Source organism: Stenella coeruleoalba, assembly GCF_951394435.1.
Source record: "Stenella coeruleoalba genome assembly, chromosome: 15".
In the NCBI taxonomy this organism is placed as follows: domain Eukaryota; kingdom Metazoa; phylum Chordata; class Mammalia; order Artiodactyla; family Delphinidae; genus Stenella; species Stenella coeruleoalba.
The window spans coordinates 82,953,753-82,972,233 of NC_137161.1; the positions used below are offsets into that span (position 1 = coordinate 82,953,753).

Here is an 18,481-nt window from a genome sequence, read left to right on the forward strand (position 1 = left end):
CATTCGAGCTTGGGGCAAAAGTAGCAGTTGCCGTGAAACCTTTTATTTTGGTTTCATTAGTACTTTGAGGAGGTTGTTAGGAAAAATAAAAGCAAATTGGGATCATCTAAGAAACATTTTCACCATAATTATAGCAGGGGCACTGGCCGTTCAGTTCCAGGTAGGTTTTCTCTATAGGAAAGTCGCAGTTCTTGTTTCTCTGTCACCCCCGAGCTCATGCAGGTCTGGTCTGCGGGTGGGTCCGTGGCCCCCGGTGCCGGCCGGGCGGCCCGGGCTCAGAGTGCGTGAGTCTCTGACTTTAGGAAATGCACAGCCTGGAAGGGTAGGGCAGGGCCTTCTTGCAGGACAGAAGCGTCCAGCCTGGGCTTGGAGTCCAAGACGAGGGTCGACGGAGCGGACCTGGCAGCAGGCTCACCAGACCTGTCCCTTCACCACCCCTTTCCCCATATTCAACACCCCAAACCTGGACTGGGGCCTTTAAGGCTCCTTCGTGATGTGGCCACAGGGCAGGCAAGTGCCCTCCAGCCTCGGGTGGAAAAGGCTGCACATCTGGGCCCAGGCAACCCTCTGGGAAGCAGCGTGGGGACAGATGCCGGTCTGGGACAGAGGGACAGAGTCACAAAGGCTGTTGTCCTGCAAGGTGGTGATCCACAGGCCCCCGGTCACCAGGCATGGGCTGCTGGACGGAGCCTCTGCTGGGCGCACCCCACCCCAGGCTTTCAGTCTCAGTTTGTCGGCTCATTCGGCAAGTCCAGGGACGCGCTGAGCCCTGCTCTGGCCTCAGCTCAGCCAGAACGAGAGGTGCCAGGCTTGCAGACCTCCCTCTCCTAACACGGGCCATGTGGGCCCCATCTGTCCCGAGCTCAGAGTTGCCCGCAATCTCGGCTCCCATTGGTGGGCCCCTGACCACTGACCTTCCCGCGTGGCCACGGCTGGGGGGCAGGCCAGGACACCTGGGGTCCCCCCGACCCATGCTGAAGGTCGGCTGGGGCGATGGGGCCAGGACCAGACCAGGCCTCCAGGGGCCACCAGGCACTGGGGCCTAGCGACTGGGGTGTTGTGGGTGGGTGGGGGGGCGGGGGTGTCGGCTGGTGTCTGACCTGGAAAGTTGGGACTGAAGCCCCTCATGGCTCTTTCCAGGGCTGCCACCTGCTGTCCTTGACGAGGCCAGGGCTGACGCCAAGCCGGGCGGGGCGTTAAGTGGCCGGGGCCGGGACTGCCGGGGCGGGAGGGTGAGGCCGTACACGGAGGCTGGGTCCTCAGCTGCGGCAGCCCCGCTCCCGGCCTGGCTCAGCCCCACGCAGAGCGTGCAGAGGCGCCTGGCCCTCGACGGCTCTGCGGCAGATCTGGGCACGGGGAACTCGGCCCCACGTGCCAGGCCAACTCCGGCCTCTCCGCAGCCCTGTGGCTGGGCTTCCTACCCGAGACGCAGAGGGCCCTGTCCCCTCCCCATGTTGGCTGTGGGCAGCCGGACAAGGGAGAGGAGTTGCCAGCGGGGTTGGGAGCAAAGTCGCCAAGCCTGTCAGAGCCAGCGGGGCGGGAACGCCACAGAAGGAAGCGTGGCCCGAGGCGGTGGGGACCTGCCAAGCTTCAGTCCCGTCTTTAAGGAGCAGCACCCGCTGGGGGAGGGGAGCCCCTGCCACCCCAGGCTCCTCCCCGCAGGGCCCCCAAGTGCAACCAGGACCCAAGAACATCCTGAAGTCTGTCAGACCACCTTCTGCCACTTACACGACCACAAACACGACAATGAGTGGCAAACCTCGGTGGGACCCTGAGGGAGGCCTGGGGACAGACCCTCTCCCTGCAGGAGACCCCTGACCGCTCAGGGGAACCACGGCCTAGCAGCCTGTCTGCCCGACCCCCCAGCCCCATCTCCTGTACCCTCGGTGCCGGGCCGCAGACCCTCCACGGTCAGGAGCCCCACCCGGAGGAGCCAAGACCCCAGCCCCTCTCCCCGACAAGGTCCCTTCAGAATTAATGGGAGGGGACCTGACGGGGGCTTCTCCCTGACAGATGCTGAACTAGACACTCAAGCACCTCTGCTCAGCCCCACTCCCCTCGAGGCTGTGGGCTTTGTTTGCTCCGTGCCTCAGTTTACCCCGAACGAGGAGGCTATGGTGCAGGTTGGGGGAGGCTCCGCCCTGGGCCTGGGCCTGGGCCTGAGCAGTAACTGGGGAACTTACCTAAGCAAACCTTTGTGTGGAATCTCCCCTCACCTCGGGAGGGAGTGGGAGTGAAGAGGAGTTAGTGACAAGGGCCGGCCAGCTCCTGCCTAGACGATGACGAGGCAGCCCTGGGACCTTGTGGAGGTATGGGCCTCATGCTGCCCAGAGCCGTGGCCTCCACCAGGCCACTCACCGGTCTTGTCCCTGGGCCCTGGGACGTGCCCAGGGCTGCGCCAAGAGTGCAGGGAAACGGAGCCGTGGGGCGCGGAGGGCCCAGGGCTGGGAGGGGCGGGCTGGGCCGCTGACCCGGGCGGGGCGGCGCGCTAGGAGCCCTCGCGGAAGCTGTGGATCTGCGTGGAGAACTTCTGCAGGTGGCCCTCGGGCGGGGCCTCGGAGGCCCCGAGCGCGCCCCGGGCCGCCTGCTGCGGCTGCTGGTAGTGCTGGTAGAGCTTGGGGACTGGCCCGTCCAGGCCCGGGAGGCGGCCGCTGGACATCGTCAGGATGGTGGCGGTCAGCGACTTGATGTAGTTCTTGGCCAGCGTGAGCGTCTCGATCTTGGAGAGCTTCTTGTCGGCGCGCACGTGCGGGATGACCTCGCGCAGCGCCTGGAAGGCGTTGTTGAGCTTGTGCATGCGCTGCCGCTCGCGCTCGTTGCTCTCCAGCCGCCGCTGGACGCTGCTCTCCCGCCGGCTCCCTGGCCCCGGCCGCCGGCGCCCGCCCTCTGCCCGCGCCCCCTGCGCGCGCGCCCGCCGGCTCCGCAGAGCCTTGGCTGCGTCTGGCCCCGAGCCCGGCGGTGGCCTGTCGGGCGTCCGCTCCCCTGGGGTGGCTTCTGGGTCTTGCGGGGGCACCCGGCGCCGGGGAGGCCGGCTCTTGGTCTTCATGGCTCCAAACTGGTTGTCCTGGGGGGGGTGGGGGTGGCTCTGAGGGGGGGGCCTTTGGAGCTGAAATCCAGAACACAGGCCACCCCGCGGTTACTCCGCAGGCCAGTGGGCGCTCAGGGCAGCGGTCCCCAGTGGCGGCTGCCCAGCTGGTGCACAGTGACCCCAGGGTCCTTCCCAGACCCCACCCCACCCCCCATGCCCCTGTTTGACCTTACACTGACCCCTCAGACCTTTCCCTGGTCTGGTGGCCCCCTCTCCCCCTGGGTGACACGTACTGACCCCTGGACCTTTCTCCGGCCCCATGCCCCTCACTGCCTCCTGAGTGCCTCCTGGGCTTAGGTGGCCGTTGACACTTGCCTGAGACCGCCCACAGGCGCGGCCCCATCCTAGCCCAGGGCAGGCCCTCTGCCCGAGGCTGCACTACCTCCTGGTCGCCTGGACGTACAGGCACCAACTCCGGCCACTACACTCACGGTCCTGCCCCACTGGACGTCACACATGCAGGGACAACACTGGTGCCAGAATGGCTGTGGACTTGAGGAGGCCGTCGGAGGTCAGAGGCGGACGGTGACCAGAGCCCGCCGCAGTCCCCAAGCCCAACACGTGGATGGCGGCGGCCAGAGCTCGAGACCCGGACCCTCCACTCAGGTTTCCCTCCAGACGCCACCCGGCCCTGCCCCAGGGTCCTCTCCCCGCCGCCCCACCTGCACCCCAACCCCGTTACCTGGGGATCCGTGGCCGCACGCGCTGGGGCTGTCCACGGGGGACAAGGACACGTCGCTTTAGGCGCCGCGGGCGGGGCGGCGGCCGCATGTAAATGAGCCCGTGGGGCGGGCGCGGGGCGTGGCCGGAGTCCGCGTGTCCCCGCCCCGCGGCGGGGGCGGGGCGCACCTGCCGGCTGGGGACCTGGGGCCCCTCCCCGCCCGCCCGCGAAGGGTTCCCGGGCCGCCTCCCCGCCCCGCGCAGGCCCCCGGAGCCAGTTCCGCCGGCCTCGCTGCGAGCCGGCCGGCGCGGAGGGGAAGCACCTGGCCGCCGCACCTGGCCTTGGGGTTAAGGCTCAGCACACGGAGCCAAAGTCAGATTCGTGGAAAAGCCGTTTTGCGGTAATACGAGTTTCTCAAACGGGCGGCGGCCACAGCCCCGAAGAGCAATAGCCCAGGCACCCCGCGCCCTCACCCCGCGTTTCGGGAGGATCCTGCAGCACCGGGGGCTTGAGGACCCGACCCCGCCACGCCCGCGGCGCCGGGCCAGGTGCGAGCCGGCGGAGCCCTGCCCGGCCGCCTGTGGGCAGCTCACCGAGAAATAACCGGTCATCGGTTTTAGGTCTCCAGGGGCTAGAGGCAGCTCGAGCTCAAAACCGGCTGCCACCCACCTGCTTTACTTCATCGTCCCCTGCCTCAGTTTCCTCACCTTTGACCGGAGCACTATAAGGCGTTAAAAGCAGCAACTGCACAGGGGTCTTGGGGGCTGATGGGAGTCGCCGGAGTGCAGCAGGACCCGCGGCGGCACACGGTCCTGGGCTCCCACCGGCTCCGGTCCTGCAGGCCCAGGGTCTGCGCTGGCCCCCGCACTTCCCCCGGACACTGCCACTCGCTGCCTGTCTTGGGCTCTGGGAATGGGAGTGCACAGGTCTCCTCCATCTACTCCCCGAGGGTCACTCTGCAGCTGGTGTAACCTGAGCTGGGGCCAGGCCCCTATTTTGGTACAAGGAGGCCCATTTCCCTGCTTGTGACAGCTGGGACCAGGACAGCAAGGAGGGGACACTCGGGGAGCAGAAAGGCTGGTTTTGAGCTGATTAGCCTCTGGGCTTAGCGCTCCTTAGAGGCTGGATCTCAGAAATTAAAACGCTTCTGGGACTTCCCTGGCAGTCCAGTGGCTAAGACTTCCGCGCTCCCAATGCAGGGGGCCGGAACTCAATCCCTGGTCGGGCGGGGAACTAGATCCCACATGCGTGCCGCAACTACGAAGCCCGTGTGCCGCAGTGAAGATCCCGTACACGGCAACGAAGATCCTGCGTGCCACAACTAAGACTCGGTGCAGCCAAATAAGTAAATAAATACTAAAAAAAAAAAACAAAAAATGCTTCTGAAATTCATCCATGTTTGAATCACAGGTACACTTTACGGCAGCACAAACAGTCCATGCTGGTTTTCCGGTGATTATGCAAATCTTCGTGTTCTCGGGTGCGTGGGGTTTAGGTCTGTCCCAGAAAAGGGCATCCCATCTCTAGAGACGAGGGCAGTGAGTGACCCAGGGCTGCAGGCGCCAAGCACCCACAGTGGGGCAGTGCCAGACTGCCCACCCCAGGCCTTACACCGTGGAAAACACACAGAATCAATGCGGTAACAGAATCTATAAATATATAACTATATTTATTTTGAATATTAAATAGTTTTTAAATTACAAGCAGTTTATTGAATCACACTATGCATCAATATACAGTAAAAATCTTACAATTTAAAAATGTACACGATTTAAACTGAAAGTTCATTAACTATTATATTGCCGTGAACCTCTTACAACTGTGTTAAAGCACAACAGGGAAACCTCGGAGGTGGGATGGCCCCATGCGTCCTCATTTGCGGCTGGAATGAAGCAGTGGGTACTCACAGCGGGCCGCTGTTACCGTCTATCTACGCCCGTGCCAACTTGAACTTAACCATGTTCCAGCCATTCAAATAACAGGTTGTTGGCGATTCAATACTGTCCACACATCTTTTAAGAATTAATTTACATACCAAAGAGTGTTTTACTTTTTGATAGCCAAAGCTTGGGCCAACCCTGTTACTACTTAGGAACGTTGTTTTTGAGACTTACACTTGAAGTAACTGTGTACACCCATTCTTATTTTAAGGCTACTTCTCCTAAGGCTAATATTTTGAAGCCCCTCGTAACTGAAGCCCGGCATCTCCAGCCTCACACTTGGTTCGCTTCTGGAATTTTCAGATGATGGGCTGAGTAGAGTAAAACCAGGAGCTGCCTCCCTTGCACCTGGGCCCTCAGGACAAACGTACAGAAAGTCATTAAGCCCACGAACACCCTGTGGAAAGTGTTAATAAAAGAAGGAGGCTTTGAAAGGGGTTTCAGGGCAGCAAGACATACCAACACCTTTCTTAGATAAACCCATTTTCATAGAAACAATCGCCTGTACACTCAAAAATAGAACAGATACTCTGTTCTCCATTCAGCTTCCTGGAGCTTCTTCACCCTTAAGATGAATGGCTTCTTACCCAGACGCACAGTCCAAGTTTCAGAAGGATTTTGGGGGAGCACTTTTTCTACATTGCTCTTACTGGCTTATGACCAAGTCCTTTGATAACACAAATTAACATCTAGCTAGGAAGGAGATGAAGGTTAGATTATTTTTATTGTAGGACTTAAGATACGTAAACTCCACCAAAGTAAGACAGATCCCAAAGGAGGCCAGGAAATATCGTTGTGAACCAGGTATGACACACCTCACCCACATTATCTAGAGAATTCCACTGATACTATTTCATTGTGTAACTTATTAGAACAAAAGCGGTTTACAAACCCACCTACTGGTAACTGAGTGAAAGAAAACTGAAACAAACAACAAAGCACATGCTGACATTTCAAAAATGGGCAGAAAATTTTAATCTACATAATTTCCTGTGTATTACTTGAGATTTCAAAAGAACATGTTAATTCCCATGTTTATTATAAATATAAAATCTACCCGACCATGCAACACCACACTAAGACCTGCTACTCCAACCCAGCCCCACCCCTAGCTCCCTGTATAAAATGTTTTTGGCAATTCATTGTATCAGAGTGATGCAGACCTTAAAATAAATTAAAATGGGGATGATGGTGTTAAAAATCTCCTTAATCATAGTGAAAAATGGACAGCCCCAAAGCATCAATAATTTACCACAGGCTGACTGTAGAAGACTATCTAGTCTATGGATCCACTTGATTTTAGTCATTAGATCTGAACTCCTTAAACCTGTAAATTTAAAAAAACTAGTGTAACTGCCTCTCATTTTTCTTTTAACCAAGACTGGTAGGTGTAAAAATTCAGAAAACCCTGGAAGTCTCCAGAGCAAGAAGTTGAGAGTTATGACAGTTTTGGCAAAATCACCTCCTAATGCCCTGTTAACTGTGTTTTCAACATGCACGTCCCAGGGTCCGGCTCTGGCAGTGCTCTGTGCTCACACCGGGGGAGGGGAAGGGCGCCCCTGCCGCTCTGGAAAGTCATTGCTAGTATAAAAAGGGGGCGAGCCAGAATTGATAACATAGGTCACAATTTACTATGTCAACTCTAGCCAGCGCACACACCTGCATCGGGTCCCCAAGCTCCCGTGACCGAGGTCCTGCAGCCCCAGGCGGGCCTGGAGGGTCATCCCAGCCTCTCGCTCAAGTCGGGAAAGCACGTCAGCACCGGAAACCCCTGGGGTGAGGGGCCGGTGTGCGGGGACCCAGCCCCAAGGCCCCACCCGTATACACTGGCTGCCATGCTGCTGGCAGAGCAGAACTCGAGGGCCGCAGAATGAGGTCAGCTTTTTATTACCAACACCCGACACCTGCCAACATCATGAGGCTGCACTGGACACACTCGGTCCTTTCAGAGCAAGGGGAGAACTGGGGGCTTAACGCAGAAGGCGGGGGTCAGTGCAGATGAGCCCGGGGCGGCGTCTGGGGGCGACGGCCACTCGGGCTGCCCGAGGGCCCAGCCAGGAGGACGTGCTGGCTGTGGAGGCTCCTCCGTCGTCCTCACGGCTGCAGGATGTAGTGTATCGCCTCGGTTACAGAGACCAGCCACACATGGACGGGACGTGATCCGGACTGGCTCTGGGGGCTGTGAGAAGCTCAACACCTCAAGCGCACAGACAGAATGAACACAAACCGTCCTCGGCCCCCAGGGCCCTCCGTGGAGCCGCTTCTATGCTCCTGAAGGGAGGAGTGACCACACAAGGGCCCTCAAGCCACCGCTGTCTGCGCTTCTAGAAACCAAGCAGAAGAGCCGGCTCTGAGGGGAAGTGACTTGGGGCCCAGCTGGGAGGAGGCCTCGCGGCCTCTGGGGACAACGGGGGGACCTGGATGTTCCAACCAAGCTGAGCTCTGGGAACCACCTGTCGATTCTTACCAAAAGCGTTTTTTAAAAGTTGGGGGAGGGGAGGGTGGGAGAATCACACAGAGGGGCTGCAAGACCCGTCAGCCCCTCAAAGAAGCCTCAACTGCAACAAGGAAAAAACCACCTTAGAGAGAAGAGACAGAAATGTGTTTCATTCAATCAGCAGAACAGAGCAGTCTTCTTGGACTCATCAAAAATATTTCCTATAAGAACATAAAACACTAACATTCAGAATCATTTATCATTTACGAAAGAGTACCATATGTACAATTCCAACAATTTCTAAAGACAGCATAACACTCAAAATACTTAAGCTTTACAAGTACCATGCAAACAAACTATAAAACAGAAGAAAAAAAAATCAAACTAGTGGATAGCACCAGCTTGACCTGCCTTATTTTCCTTGAATAATTTAAGATTCTGTACAATATCAGGGACTCTCAGGACATTTATCCACAGTGCAATTACAGAAAGCAATTAGTGATTTCTTTAAAAACAATAAATATGGCTCACTGGTGCCAATTCCCATCGTGGTCCTCAGGGACCTGTGCACGGACGGGATGCACAGGTGCGGACGCGGAGAACACCCCACATGGGAACCAGAAACCGCCCAGAGACGACAGCCCCCCACGCTGGCCAGGCTCAGGCTCCCCGCGGACGGCAGGAGTGCCGGCCCTTCCAGCTGGCGGGGTGGCGAGGGCAGCAAATAGCTCTGGACGAGCTGGACGAGCTGGGAGACCACGCCTGGCCGGGCGTCCCGCGGCGCCGTTCCCTCGGCCTCCTGAGTCCTCCTCCGCTTCCCGTGTCAGCAGCTGTCGAGTGGGTGCCACTGGGCAGCCGGAAACGCCGCCGCCAGGGAGCCGCCTGGGCCCGAGGTGCCTTAGCATCACCTAATCTTTCTCCCCGTCTTCGCTGCTTCCTATTAGGAGAGAGCAAGCAAAGCTGTGTTTTAAAACGATCGTCACAGATAAAAACAGTGTGGACGGCGTCTGAGCTTCGCTGCAGAAAGAGGAACTGAAGCTAGAAGTGTGGCTCTCAGCCACCTGCCCGGCCGCTCGCCGCTTCCTGCGACAGCAGCACCTGCCAGGCTCCCTCGCAGACACATCTGCGCGGCTCACACGCGGCTCAATGCCAATGCTTTGGGCGTGGGAGAGAACTGGCTCTGAGCCCCACACATCTGCCCCCAACAGATCATTAGGTCATGGGCGTTATCTAATCGGCACAATTAAACCCAGGACAAACACAAATAAAAGCCTTTATATTCCGCAGTTGTTATTATTTGATCTGCAAACTTCACATCAAAAAAGTGTACCTATTAACATTTATCTTCAATCTAGTTGTGGGGAAAAAAGGATCCATATGTTCAGATACCACTACTTCAAATGTGCCCGGCCCATGCCCTCCCCCGGGCCCTCTGGTGGCACACGAAGACTAGGACTTAATGGCAAAATCAACATTCCCGGGGGAGGGGCCCGAGTGCATTTGGGTTCAAGCCCGAAGTCAGAGCCAAGTGTTCTTCAGAGCATGAGCTTTCTGAAGAGCTGCTCCTCTCTGGGGGAGAGAAGGAGAGATGGGGGTTGGGAGCTAACAGAACAAAGGGAAAAAGGAGAAGAAAGGTGGCAGAGCAGCCCCAGGGCCACAGGGCCCAGCAGGGCAGAGACGGAGCCCGGAAGTGGGGGCCGAGGCCCCGGAGCACACTGCCAAGGCTGTGAGCTCTTCGTAAAGACTCGAACAGCTCTGTCTGCCAGCACCGGGAGAGCACCCCGTTCCCGGGCAGCCGGCCCTGCCCTGGCTCCGCACCCTGCTCACCTCCCTGCTCCATGTCCGAGTCTGTGAGGTGTGTGAGAGAGAAGCTGGCGATGCTGGCGGGTGTGATGGAGAACCTGGAGTAGGGCGCCCCGTGAGGCCAGCTGGGCTCCGTGCTCCGGGGCGGCGGCGGCGGGGAGAAGTACTTGGATGTCTGAAGGGAAGGTTTGGAGCGGAGGAGGTGACTCGTTGTCTTTGACATAAAAGGGTCCGGGGAGAAGTCATCGTCCCATTCAAAGCCTCCACCTGGAAGTAAGACATAAAAGTAACTCTCCTTTCATGACTTCGTTTTAAGGAACAGAGAGGGCAGTGCAAGCGTCCAGGTGGGCTCAGAGGGGCACAGACCACCCTGGGTGCAGACGGCAGAGCTGCCCACCCCACACCCGCAGGGCGACACGTGAAGTTATCCTCAGAAACAGCTCACATCACACTCAAGTTTAGTTGCTTTTTAAACCTGCCAATGAGATACCTTCTTCATCAGTGGAACTTTCGGAATTCATGCACCTGCTCGGGTAGGGGGAGCCTGACGACGGTGTGGGGCTGCTCAGCCCCGGCCCACACGCCTCTCCTCCGCAGCGGCCCAGCTCTTTGGTCGGGGTCTCCTGAAAAGCCCAACATAAGTTCCCATCAGCCAGCGCCTGCTTTCAGGAGCCCTGGGGCAGGGGCCCTCGCTGACCATTTGTGACCTGTCCCTCCCACCCCTGGGGAAGGTGGGCCGGGAGTCCGCGCCCCATCTCTCCCGTGGAACGGGGTCTAAGTGCTGGGCAGACATACAAAGTGGCCACGGGAGACTTCGGAGGAGGAGACGCAGCAGGCAGGTTGGGGCAGAGCGCTGGAGTCAAAGGACACCAAGCCAGCGGTGAACCAACCCCACCCCCGCCACTTGGGTCCTGGCTCCAGATGCAGGAAGCGGGGGGGTCTTCTGATGCTTAGACAGAGGAGAGGAAATTCCAGGGGTTTGCTTTTTTCCCCCTGTTCTCTTGCTCCCAGCCCAAGCAATCCTGGGTGACAGCAGCCGGGGTGGCAGGCACCTGTAATTCTGAGGGCGGTGAGCTTCCTCTCTGCCTGGAGAACCCACACGCCTTTTCCCTCTCTGTCCTCCCACTGCGCAGCTGCACAGCGTACTGTGGTAACCCAAAGCCCAGCCTTCTGGCCGGAGGACCAAGAAGAGAGTGGCCAAGACACTGGACAGCCCAGGGAGGGGGAGCTCAAAAAAGGGATCCCATCGGTTGTTTATGAGCTCCTGGCTTACCCCCAGCTGCTCAGGGTAGATCTGACCCTAAACAGCACACCAAAGCGTTGAGAACTGAATTTCAGGAAGACCACTGCCAAGGTCCAGTCTGGCCAGGGGGTGGCACATGCACAGGACAGGTTCAAACGGCACAACAAAGGCTCTGAAAGGGACCCCAATCCCCAGAAGGCTGGTTGGAACTTGTGACCTGAACCCAACTGGGTCGACGCCTTCTAAGAAGAAAATATCAACATTATCCATAGAATCTAAACAAGGCACAGAATCGGATAAAATAATAAGGGTACAATCTAAAATTTCTCAGCAAACAAAGAATAAGGAAAACCTCAATTCCCAGGAGAAAAAAACAATCAACAGATGCCAATGCCAAGATGTCCTTAGATGTTGGAATTACCTGAGAACAATTATAAATATGCTCTTACAAAGTATGGGAAAACACACTGGAAATGAATGGAAAAGTCTCAGCAAAAGAATAGATAAAAATAATGAATTGCGGATTTCAGAACAGAAAAATACAATAACCAAAATTTTAAAACTCACTGGGTGGGCTCAATAGCAGGATGGACATGAGAGAGGACAGAATAAGTTAATGTGAAGCAGATCAACAGAAATGATCCAATCTGAACAAAAGCAAACACTGGAGGGAAAGAAAAGAACAGAGCCTCAGAGAAAGGAATAAAGAATGACATCATATAATGACAAAAGGTCAATTCACCGAGAAGATATAATAATCTTAAATGTGTATGAAGCTAACAGAACTACAAAACAGATGAAGCAAAAACTGACAGAAATGAAAAGAGAAACAGACAAACCCATAATTATAGCCGGAGACTTCAACACTTCTCTCTCAGTAATAGACAGAACAAGTAGACAGAAAGATCAGCAACAATACAGAAGAAATGAACAACCAACTGCATCTGACATTTATAGAGCAATCCACCCACCAGAAACAAAATACACACTCTTTCAGGTGCCCATGGAACATTCACCAAGATAGACCATATCCTGGCTCTACAGCAAAACAGCACATTTAAAGGAGTGGAAACCCTACAAAATATGTTCTCTGACCAAAATGGAATTACACTAGAAATCAGTAGCAGAAAGGTAAAAAAAAAAAAATCTCCAACCCTTGGAAATTAAACAATATTTTTTATAAATAATCTGTGGGTCAAAGGAAAAGTCTCAAGGAAAATCAGAAAATGTGTTGAGGGACTTCCCTGGTGGCTCAGTGGTTAAGAATCCGCCTGCCAATGCAGGGGACACAGGTTCGAGCCCTGGTCCGGGAAGATCCCACATGCCGCGGAGCAACTCAGCCCGTGTGCCACAACTACTGAGCCTGCGCTCTAGAGCCCGCAAGCCACAACTACTGAAGCCCGTGTGCCTAGAACCCGTGCTCTGCAACAAGAGAAGCCACCACAATGAGAAGACCGCACACCGCATCTAAGAGTAGCCCCTGCTCACCGCAACTAGAGAAAGCCCGCATGCAGCAATGAAGACCCAACACAGCCAAAAATAAAAAAATAATTAATTAATTTAGAAAAAAGTCAATCACGTTTCTATATACTGGCAAGGAGCAAATGGAAACCAAAATTTTAAAATTACCTTTTAAATTAGCTCCCCAAGAAATGAAATACTTAGGTATAAATCTAACAAAACACGCAGAGGATCTGTCTGCTGAAAACTACAAAACACTAAGAAGAACTGAATAAATGGAGAGACGTACTGTGCTCATGAGCTGAAAGCCTCAACATAGCAAAAATGTCAATTCTCCCCCAAACTGATTTATGGACTTTATGCAACTCCCATCAAAATCCCAGTAGAATATTTTTGTGAATATAGAAAAGCAGCACACAGGCCCCCAGGCTCCCCATGTGCCCCAGGACAGGCAGTCCACCTCACATCTCTGGGGGCTCCTGGCTGTAAGACTACGACGCAGGTGTCCCGAGCATGGCTCTACACGGCTCCAAGGCCACACTGCCGAGCCCCGGCCCCGTCGTTACAATGACCAGCGCTGCGACGCATGAGCCTGAGCTCAGAGCTTATCTGCCCTGTGACAGGCTGGAGGGCAGCCATGCGTCCCGTTAATTGTAAGCAAGCATCACTGTCCACCGTTCTGGCCTTGAGAACACTGTGCGTCCGGAAGGGGCAGTGTGAGAGCTGAGGGTCAAACACCCCCCCAGGCTCACTTAGGGCCCACGAGAGGCACATGGGAGACCACCGATGTGTGGGGAAGCTAAGGAGACCCTGAGCGTGAAGTGCCGGCACCCAGACCGCTCACTCACTGTGCCGTGATTTCACAAGAAAGTTGCTTTACATGCAGTAAGTGTTCGCCAAGCATCTGCCGAACCAACAGTGAAATAACCAAGACACAGAACTGCCAAAACCCAGGAGTGCTCAGTTAAAACTCTGGAGCTAAGGTACTGAAGCTACTTCACAGTAAGAGCAGGAGAAAATCTACCAGCCGTCAGCCTGAGCCAGCAGGGGGCTGCTACTCCAAGGACACTGCGTGGAGCGCATGAGAAAACTACTAGAGATCACAGAAAGGAAGACTTTCAGGACTTCACCCACTTCCCAACTTTCTCTACGACACTAAGCCTCTCAAATCTCACGTCTACTAGGCATGTCTTACACTTGATTTCTGTACCTTCGTTCTCATGCCTTGAATCTCGATCTCATGCCATCCTGCCCTGTCTTCTGAAGCCACCAAAACACCACCCCCCCCACAAAGTCGTCACAAGAGTGCAGCCCTTCTGTAGCCCAGGCGGGGGCTTCCACGGGAGCTGAGTTCATCCCTCTGCTGCAACTAGACCCCCAGACATCTTCCCCAGCCCTCACCCACCACTGCTCACGGCACACACTTTGTAACTCTTTCTATCCCACCTACAGATCGTCTGCTCTGTGGTGAAGTCTCGGTACAATTCAAGTTCACAGAGAAGGTGAAGAAAGGGCTACGTGAATCCGAACGACTGGTAACAAAACACAAAATCTGGGGCCATGTGATCCCTTCTCTCTTCCACTCTCAGTAAAAAAATGGCAAACCAGTTTCCTAGGCTCCCTGAGCCCTCAGGTTCTGAAGCTGGGATGTGTATAAGCCTCCCGGCCCCTCTCACAGATCTGGTGAACTGAGGTTGGGGCCGGGAGTCTACTTTTTCTTTTCCCAAACACTTAACTACCTCTACCCTCCCTGCCCCACACGCCACAGTTCAAAGTTTTTTGAGCGACACTGTAGAAAGAGAACACACAGAAGCGACAACGCGTAAAGTAACGAGCAACTGAAAGCAGACCCAGCTCCCAGGGGAGAGGCGGGGCGGCACCCAGGACCCCCATGGGTGTGGGCAGAGCCTCAGGTGTGGGGCCCAAGAGGCCCAATGCTCAACGAGAGGCTGAGATACCAGGGTCTCGGTTCCAAGGACTAAACACAAAGGGAGGGCAAGCAGGTCCAAGAAGAAACCAACAAGGACTCCCACGCCTTCCAAAACGGGCGCTTCACTTACAATCCAGCTGATTCAAGAAGCAAATTCAAGGGCTACGAAGACTAGTCAACAAAGAACATTTAAAAAAAAAAAAAAGCTTGAACTGTAGGCTGCCTCATTTTTAAAGAGGCCGAAGGCTGGCCCCCTGAGTGGCGACAGCGGGCAGCCTGCGCAACCGCAGGGAGGAGGGCAGGGCCAGCCCCTGGCCGGGAGGGCCACACACTCTGTCCTGCTGCCCCGTCCCCGTCCCCACTCCACAGGCAGGGCTGCTGGTCTGTGTCTCCAGGGCTACACGTGAGCCTCGGACAGTTCAAGCAGCACCTGCACGCTGGGCATTACTGCCGACTGTCAGAGTATAAAAATCTGGTCTGGAAAGGGTTAGCGACTTCAGCAGGACTCTGCCAGGACACCCAGGAAGGGCATGCAGATCTTCTTCCTGTAATGTAACAGGAGTTCCCTGTGCAAACCCCATTTCTGCGTGTTCTTGGAACTGACACTGTAGCCAACCCCAAATTCCTTTTCCTGAGTTATCACAAAACAATCCGTGGCCTCGAAACGGCAATCAGAAAAAATAAGCACGCTCGTTCCCCTAACACGTTCTGGAATTCTCTAGCAGGACAACCTGGAGGTGACAGACAACAGATACCTGGTCAAAGAGATAGACTGTGACGTCATCGAAAAACGTCACCGCCTTCTTCTCTTTCTTCCAGTCGTCGGGCGGCTGGTCCGCGGAGGCTGAGGGCTTCAGCAGGCTCCGCAGGTGGCGGCCGTCCTCACGGCTGAGGACCACAGGCACTATGTGCTCCACCTCGTCCTCCGACTCGGAGCTGAGGCTGTGCAGGGTGAAGGCCCGGAGGTCCTCGTCCGAGTCGTCGCTGTTCTCGTCCTCCTCGTCCGCGTCGATTCCGTCCTCGGTGAGGTCGAGCACCCCTGGCACGCCGAGTTTCCCCAGGTACTTCCCTTCGACGTCTGGCTCCTTCAGCTTGGGGCCCTCGGAGTGGCCGCGCAAGGCCTTCTCCGCCATCGGGGCTGCTGGGCTGCCAGAGCAGAGGGGGGCATCTGCAAACGCCAGGAGTTCGTTGGTGTTGGTTCCGGTGGAAGCCAGCGTGCAGGGGGGCTCCTCCTGGGCCTCGAGGTCATCCCCGCTGCTGAGCTCCGAGTTCAGCAGACTTGAGGGGCTGCCGGCCTCACCGTCATCGGGGGGATGCATCTGCCTGGAAGCGCCAGCGGGCGCTGGTTCTGCCGCTTCTCTCGATTCCAGGTGACTGGCGCTCTGCCGAGCAGGGGGACACCTTTGGCCAGGCTGGCTGCTGCTGGTTTCCAGGCAGCCGTCCGGGGGGCTGGGACTCTGCTCTGGGGTGCCTGGCTCAGGCAGGGGCTGGTCTGCTCCCAAGGCCGAGGCCGAGGCTCCCGGGACCCCGTCCGACTTCTTATCGGGCTCAGAATCATTGTCTGAGAAGTAAGCGGAGTCTCGGTACGAGCCCTGGCAGCCAGGGGCAGAAGTCTGCGAGGTGATCTCTGCACCCCTGTGGCCATCGGCTGCGTCTGAGACGACGATGATGGGGTTGGGAGGTGGCCCCCCGCGAACGCCGTCGCCCGCCGAGCCTGCGTCGGGGGCTATGGCGCCGTCGGGGGCCGGGTGCAGCGTCCACTCGGGGGACTCCAGGTTCTCCGTCTCGTAGCCACTGTCCGCAGGCTTATCGGGGGGCAAGAGTCTCTGTGGCGTGTGAGGGCCTAAGGAGCCCAGTAAAACCTCACGGACATCCACCGAGTCCAGGGAGCCTGGGGTCTCCACGGACTGCTCCGAAGTCGGGATGGGCGTCGACAAGCTGTCCTCTAGAAGGCTGTCCTGACTGGCAGAGTCCAAGGAGAGGGCAGACACCAAGCCCCGCTCCTCTGCAGCAGCATCTTTACAGCCCAGCTGACTCAGAGCATCCACGGCCTCTAAGGCCCTCTCGGGCAGGCCTCGACGGCAGTGGTCTTCCAAAGGTGGTTGACTTCGTAAGCTCTGCCTCAGTTCTGGAAGGCTGTTCCCTATACTCACCTTACTGGCCAAAGTGCTGTGGACAAGGCCTGAGTCGCTCTGGGTCAGTCTCAAGGCCCCCTCCCTCTGGGGAGTCAGGTCTCGGGACCTGTCGCCGGCGGGAGGTGTGTCCACCGGGGCGGGCGTGGAGTCTGGGTTTACCTCTCGGCAGACACCGTCTTCACGGACACCGACATCCAAACACGTGGGCTTAGCTCCGCCCTGCTTCAGGGGCACACCTGGAGCGACATCGTGAGGCGGCCCCTCTGTTTCGAGCGAGGTAGGAGGTACCTGCGCCTTCGGGCAAGGCGGCGAGGCCGCGTCCCAAGTGCCGTCCTTGGGCGCCACGCCCGGGCCTCTGCCCTGCGCGCTGACGTTTTCCTGCAGCAAAGAAGAGCCTGGTTTATTTTCAGCAAACTTAAACTCAGCATCTAGAGAGTTCCTACTCGGACTTTCTAATATGGTTTCAGGAAAACCAGCATTTCTAAGTTCTGTTTGAAGATCATTTATATGTTCTTTGCTGGACAAGGAGTCTTTCAGTAAGTTCTTCTCTTGAAGAAATAAAAAGTTTTCTGACAATTCTTCATCATCCAACTGATCGAAACCATCTTGGTGCACGAGGTTTTCCGATGAGCAAAGAGGCTCGCAGTCAAAAAGCTTACGGGGCTTTTCTTTCTTCAAGTGGTGCGTGATTACCGACTCTCTGGGGTCATCCAAACTGGAGCTTAAGGTGGTCGGCTTAAAGTCAGCTTGGACTCCATTTAGTTCCATTAAGTCAAATATTTTTTGGTGACTGGGCAAAGCCTCTGATTTGTCAAGATCATTAAATATACTGCCGAAAGGGCTCTCGGGGCCCTTGGTAACATGCACATCCTCGGGTACCCTGGCATCCTTGGGGTCTGTAGTGTTCTGGAAGAAATCCTCATCTGTACTGGACTCCTCTAATTCGACATTCCTGAGGGTCAGAGGCTGGGATGCTGTGTCACCGACCCTTTCTGGATTATCCATTTCCGTTGTGAGCAGTGCAGGTGGGTAATCCAGCTCCAAGTTGCTACCGCTTTTTTCTTCTAATTGGATGTAATAGTCGCTTCCGACGGAAAGGTTGTGGGCATCAAAGACGGGCACTACTCCGGGGGCCCGCAGGGGGACGTCCTGGCCACTGTCATCTTGCTTCCCGGGCCCGGGATCTGAGAGCGGACTCTCAAACGCTTCGGTGGCAAAGAAGATGCCGGTGTAGGACACAGCTTCGTCCGGGGGGCCCCGGCCGCGCTCCTCGAAGGGGTCGTGCTTGGCCGCCTCCCAGACGTACTCGAAGCTCAGGCCCTGGCTGGTTTCGGTCACGGTGAGGACCTCCTCCATCTCACGACCGAGCCGGTCCCTGGCGAAGTGGTCGAGGATGGGGAAGGCGGCGTTACTTGCAGCATCTCTGCTGTTTGTGTTTGGCTTGAGTGCATTCCACTGCTGCTCAAAGTCGACTTCCGGGTCCCTCTGGCTTTGCATCCGCAGGTAGGTGAGCAGTCTGTGCACATCCTCGGCCGCCGGCCTCTTGTCTGGTGACAGCCAGCAGAACTGTAAGACTTCATACCTGAGCAACACAGACAGGTGATTAGCGGACAGATGATAAATTGTTTTAAAATAAGGAAAGACCTCACAAGGACCCCTGGGCCAACTCAACACCCCAGAAGCCTCGACACTTTAATCACTGCCGACCACCTGAAGGGGTTCAGCTCACGGTGATATCAGCGTGAAAGGGATGGAGACAGATTTCTGTGTCCTCAGGACACTG

General features: G+C 56.3%; 2 protein-coding genes across 4 annotated transcripts in view; both read right to left on the minus strand.

Moving 5' to 3' along the window:
* Positions 1-2,488: 2,488 nt before the first annotated feature.
* Positions 2,489-3,046, minus strand: BHLHA15 (basic helix-loop-helix family member a15; the record flags this gene model as incomplete). Its single annotated transcript, XM_079945831.1, has 1 exon — positions 2,489-3,046. The coding sequence occupies one exon, from the start codon at positions 3,044-3,046 to the stop codon at positions 2,489-2,491; it is 558 nt and encodes a 185-aa protein (XP_079801957.1).
* Positions 3,047-5,401: 2,355 nt separating this feature from the next.
* LMTK2 (lemur tyrosine kinase 2) overlaps positions 5,402-18,481 on the minus strand; it is a 172,006-nt gene continuing 158,926 nt past the window's right edge. For all 3 annotated transcript variants that reach the window (XM_079899059.1, XM_079899058.1, XM_079899057.1), the window contains 4 exons: positions 15,319-18,280; positions 10,420-10,552; positions 9,954-10,196; positions 5,402-9,063 (listed from right to left, as the gene is read on the minus strand). In XM_079899059.1, coding sequence (XP_079755185.1) covers positions 9,035-9,063; positions 9,954-10,196; positions 10,420-10,552; positions 15,319-18,280 — 3,367 coding nt within the window. In that variant the 3' untranslated portion in view covers positions 5,402-9,034. The remainder of the gene's footprint in view (positions 9,064-9,953; positions 10,197-10,419; positions 10,553-15,318; positions 18,281-18,481) is intronic.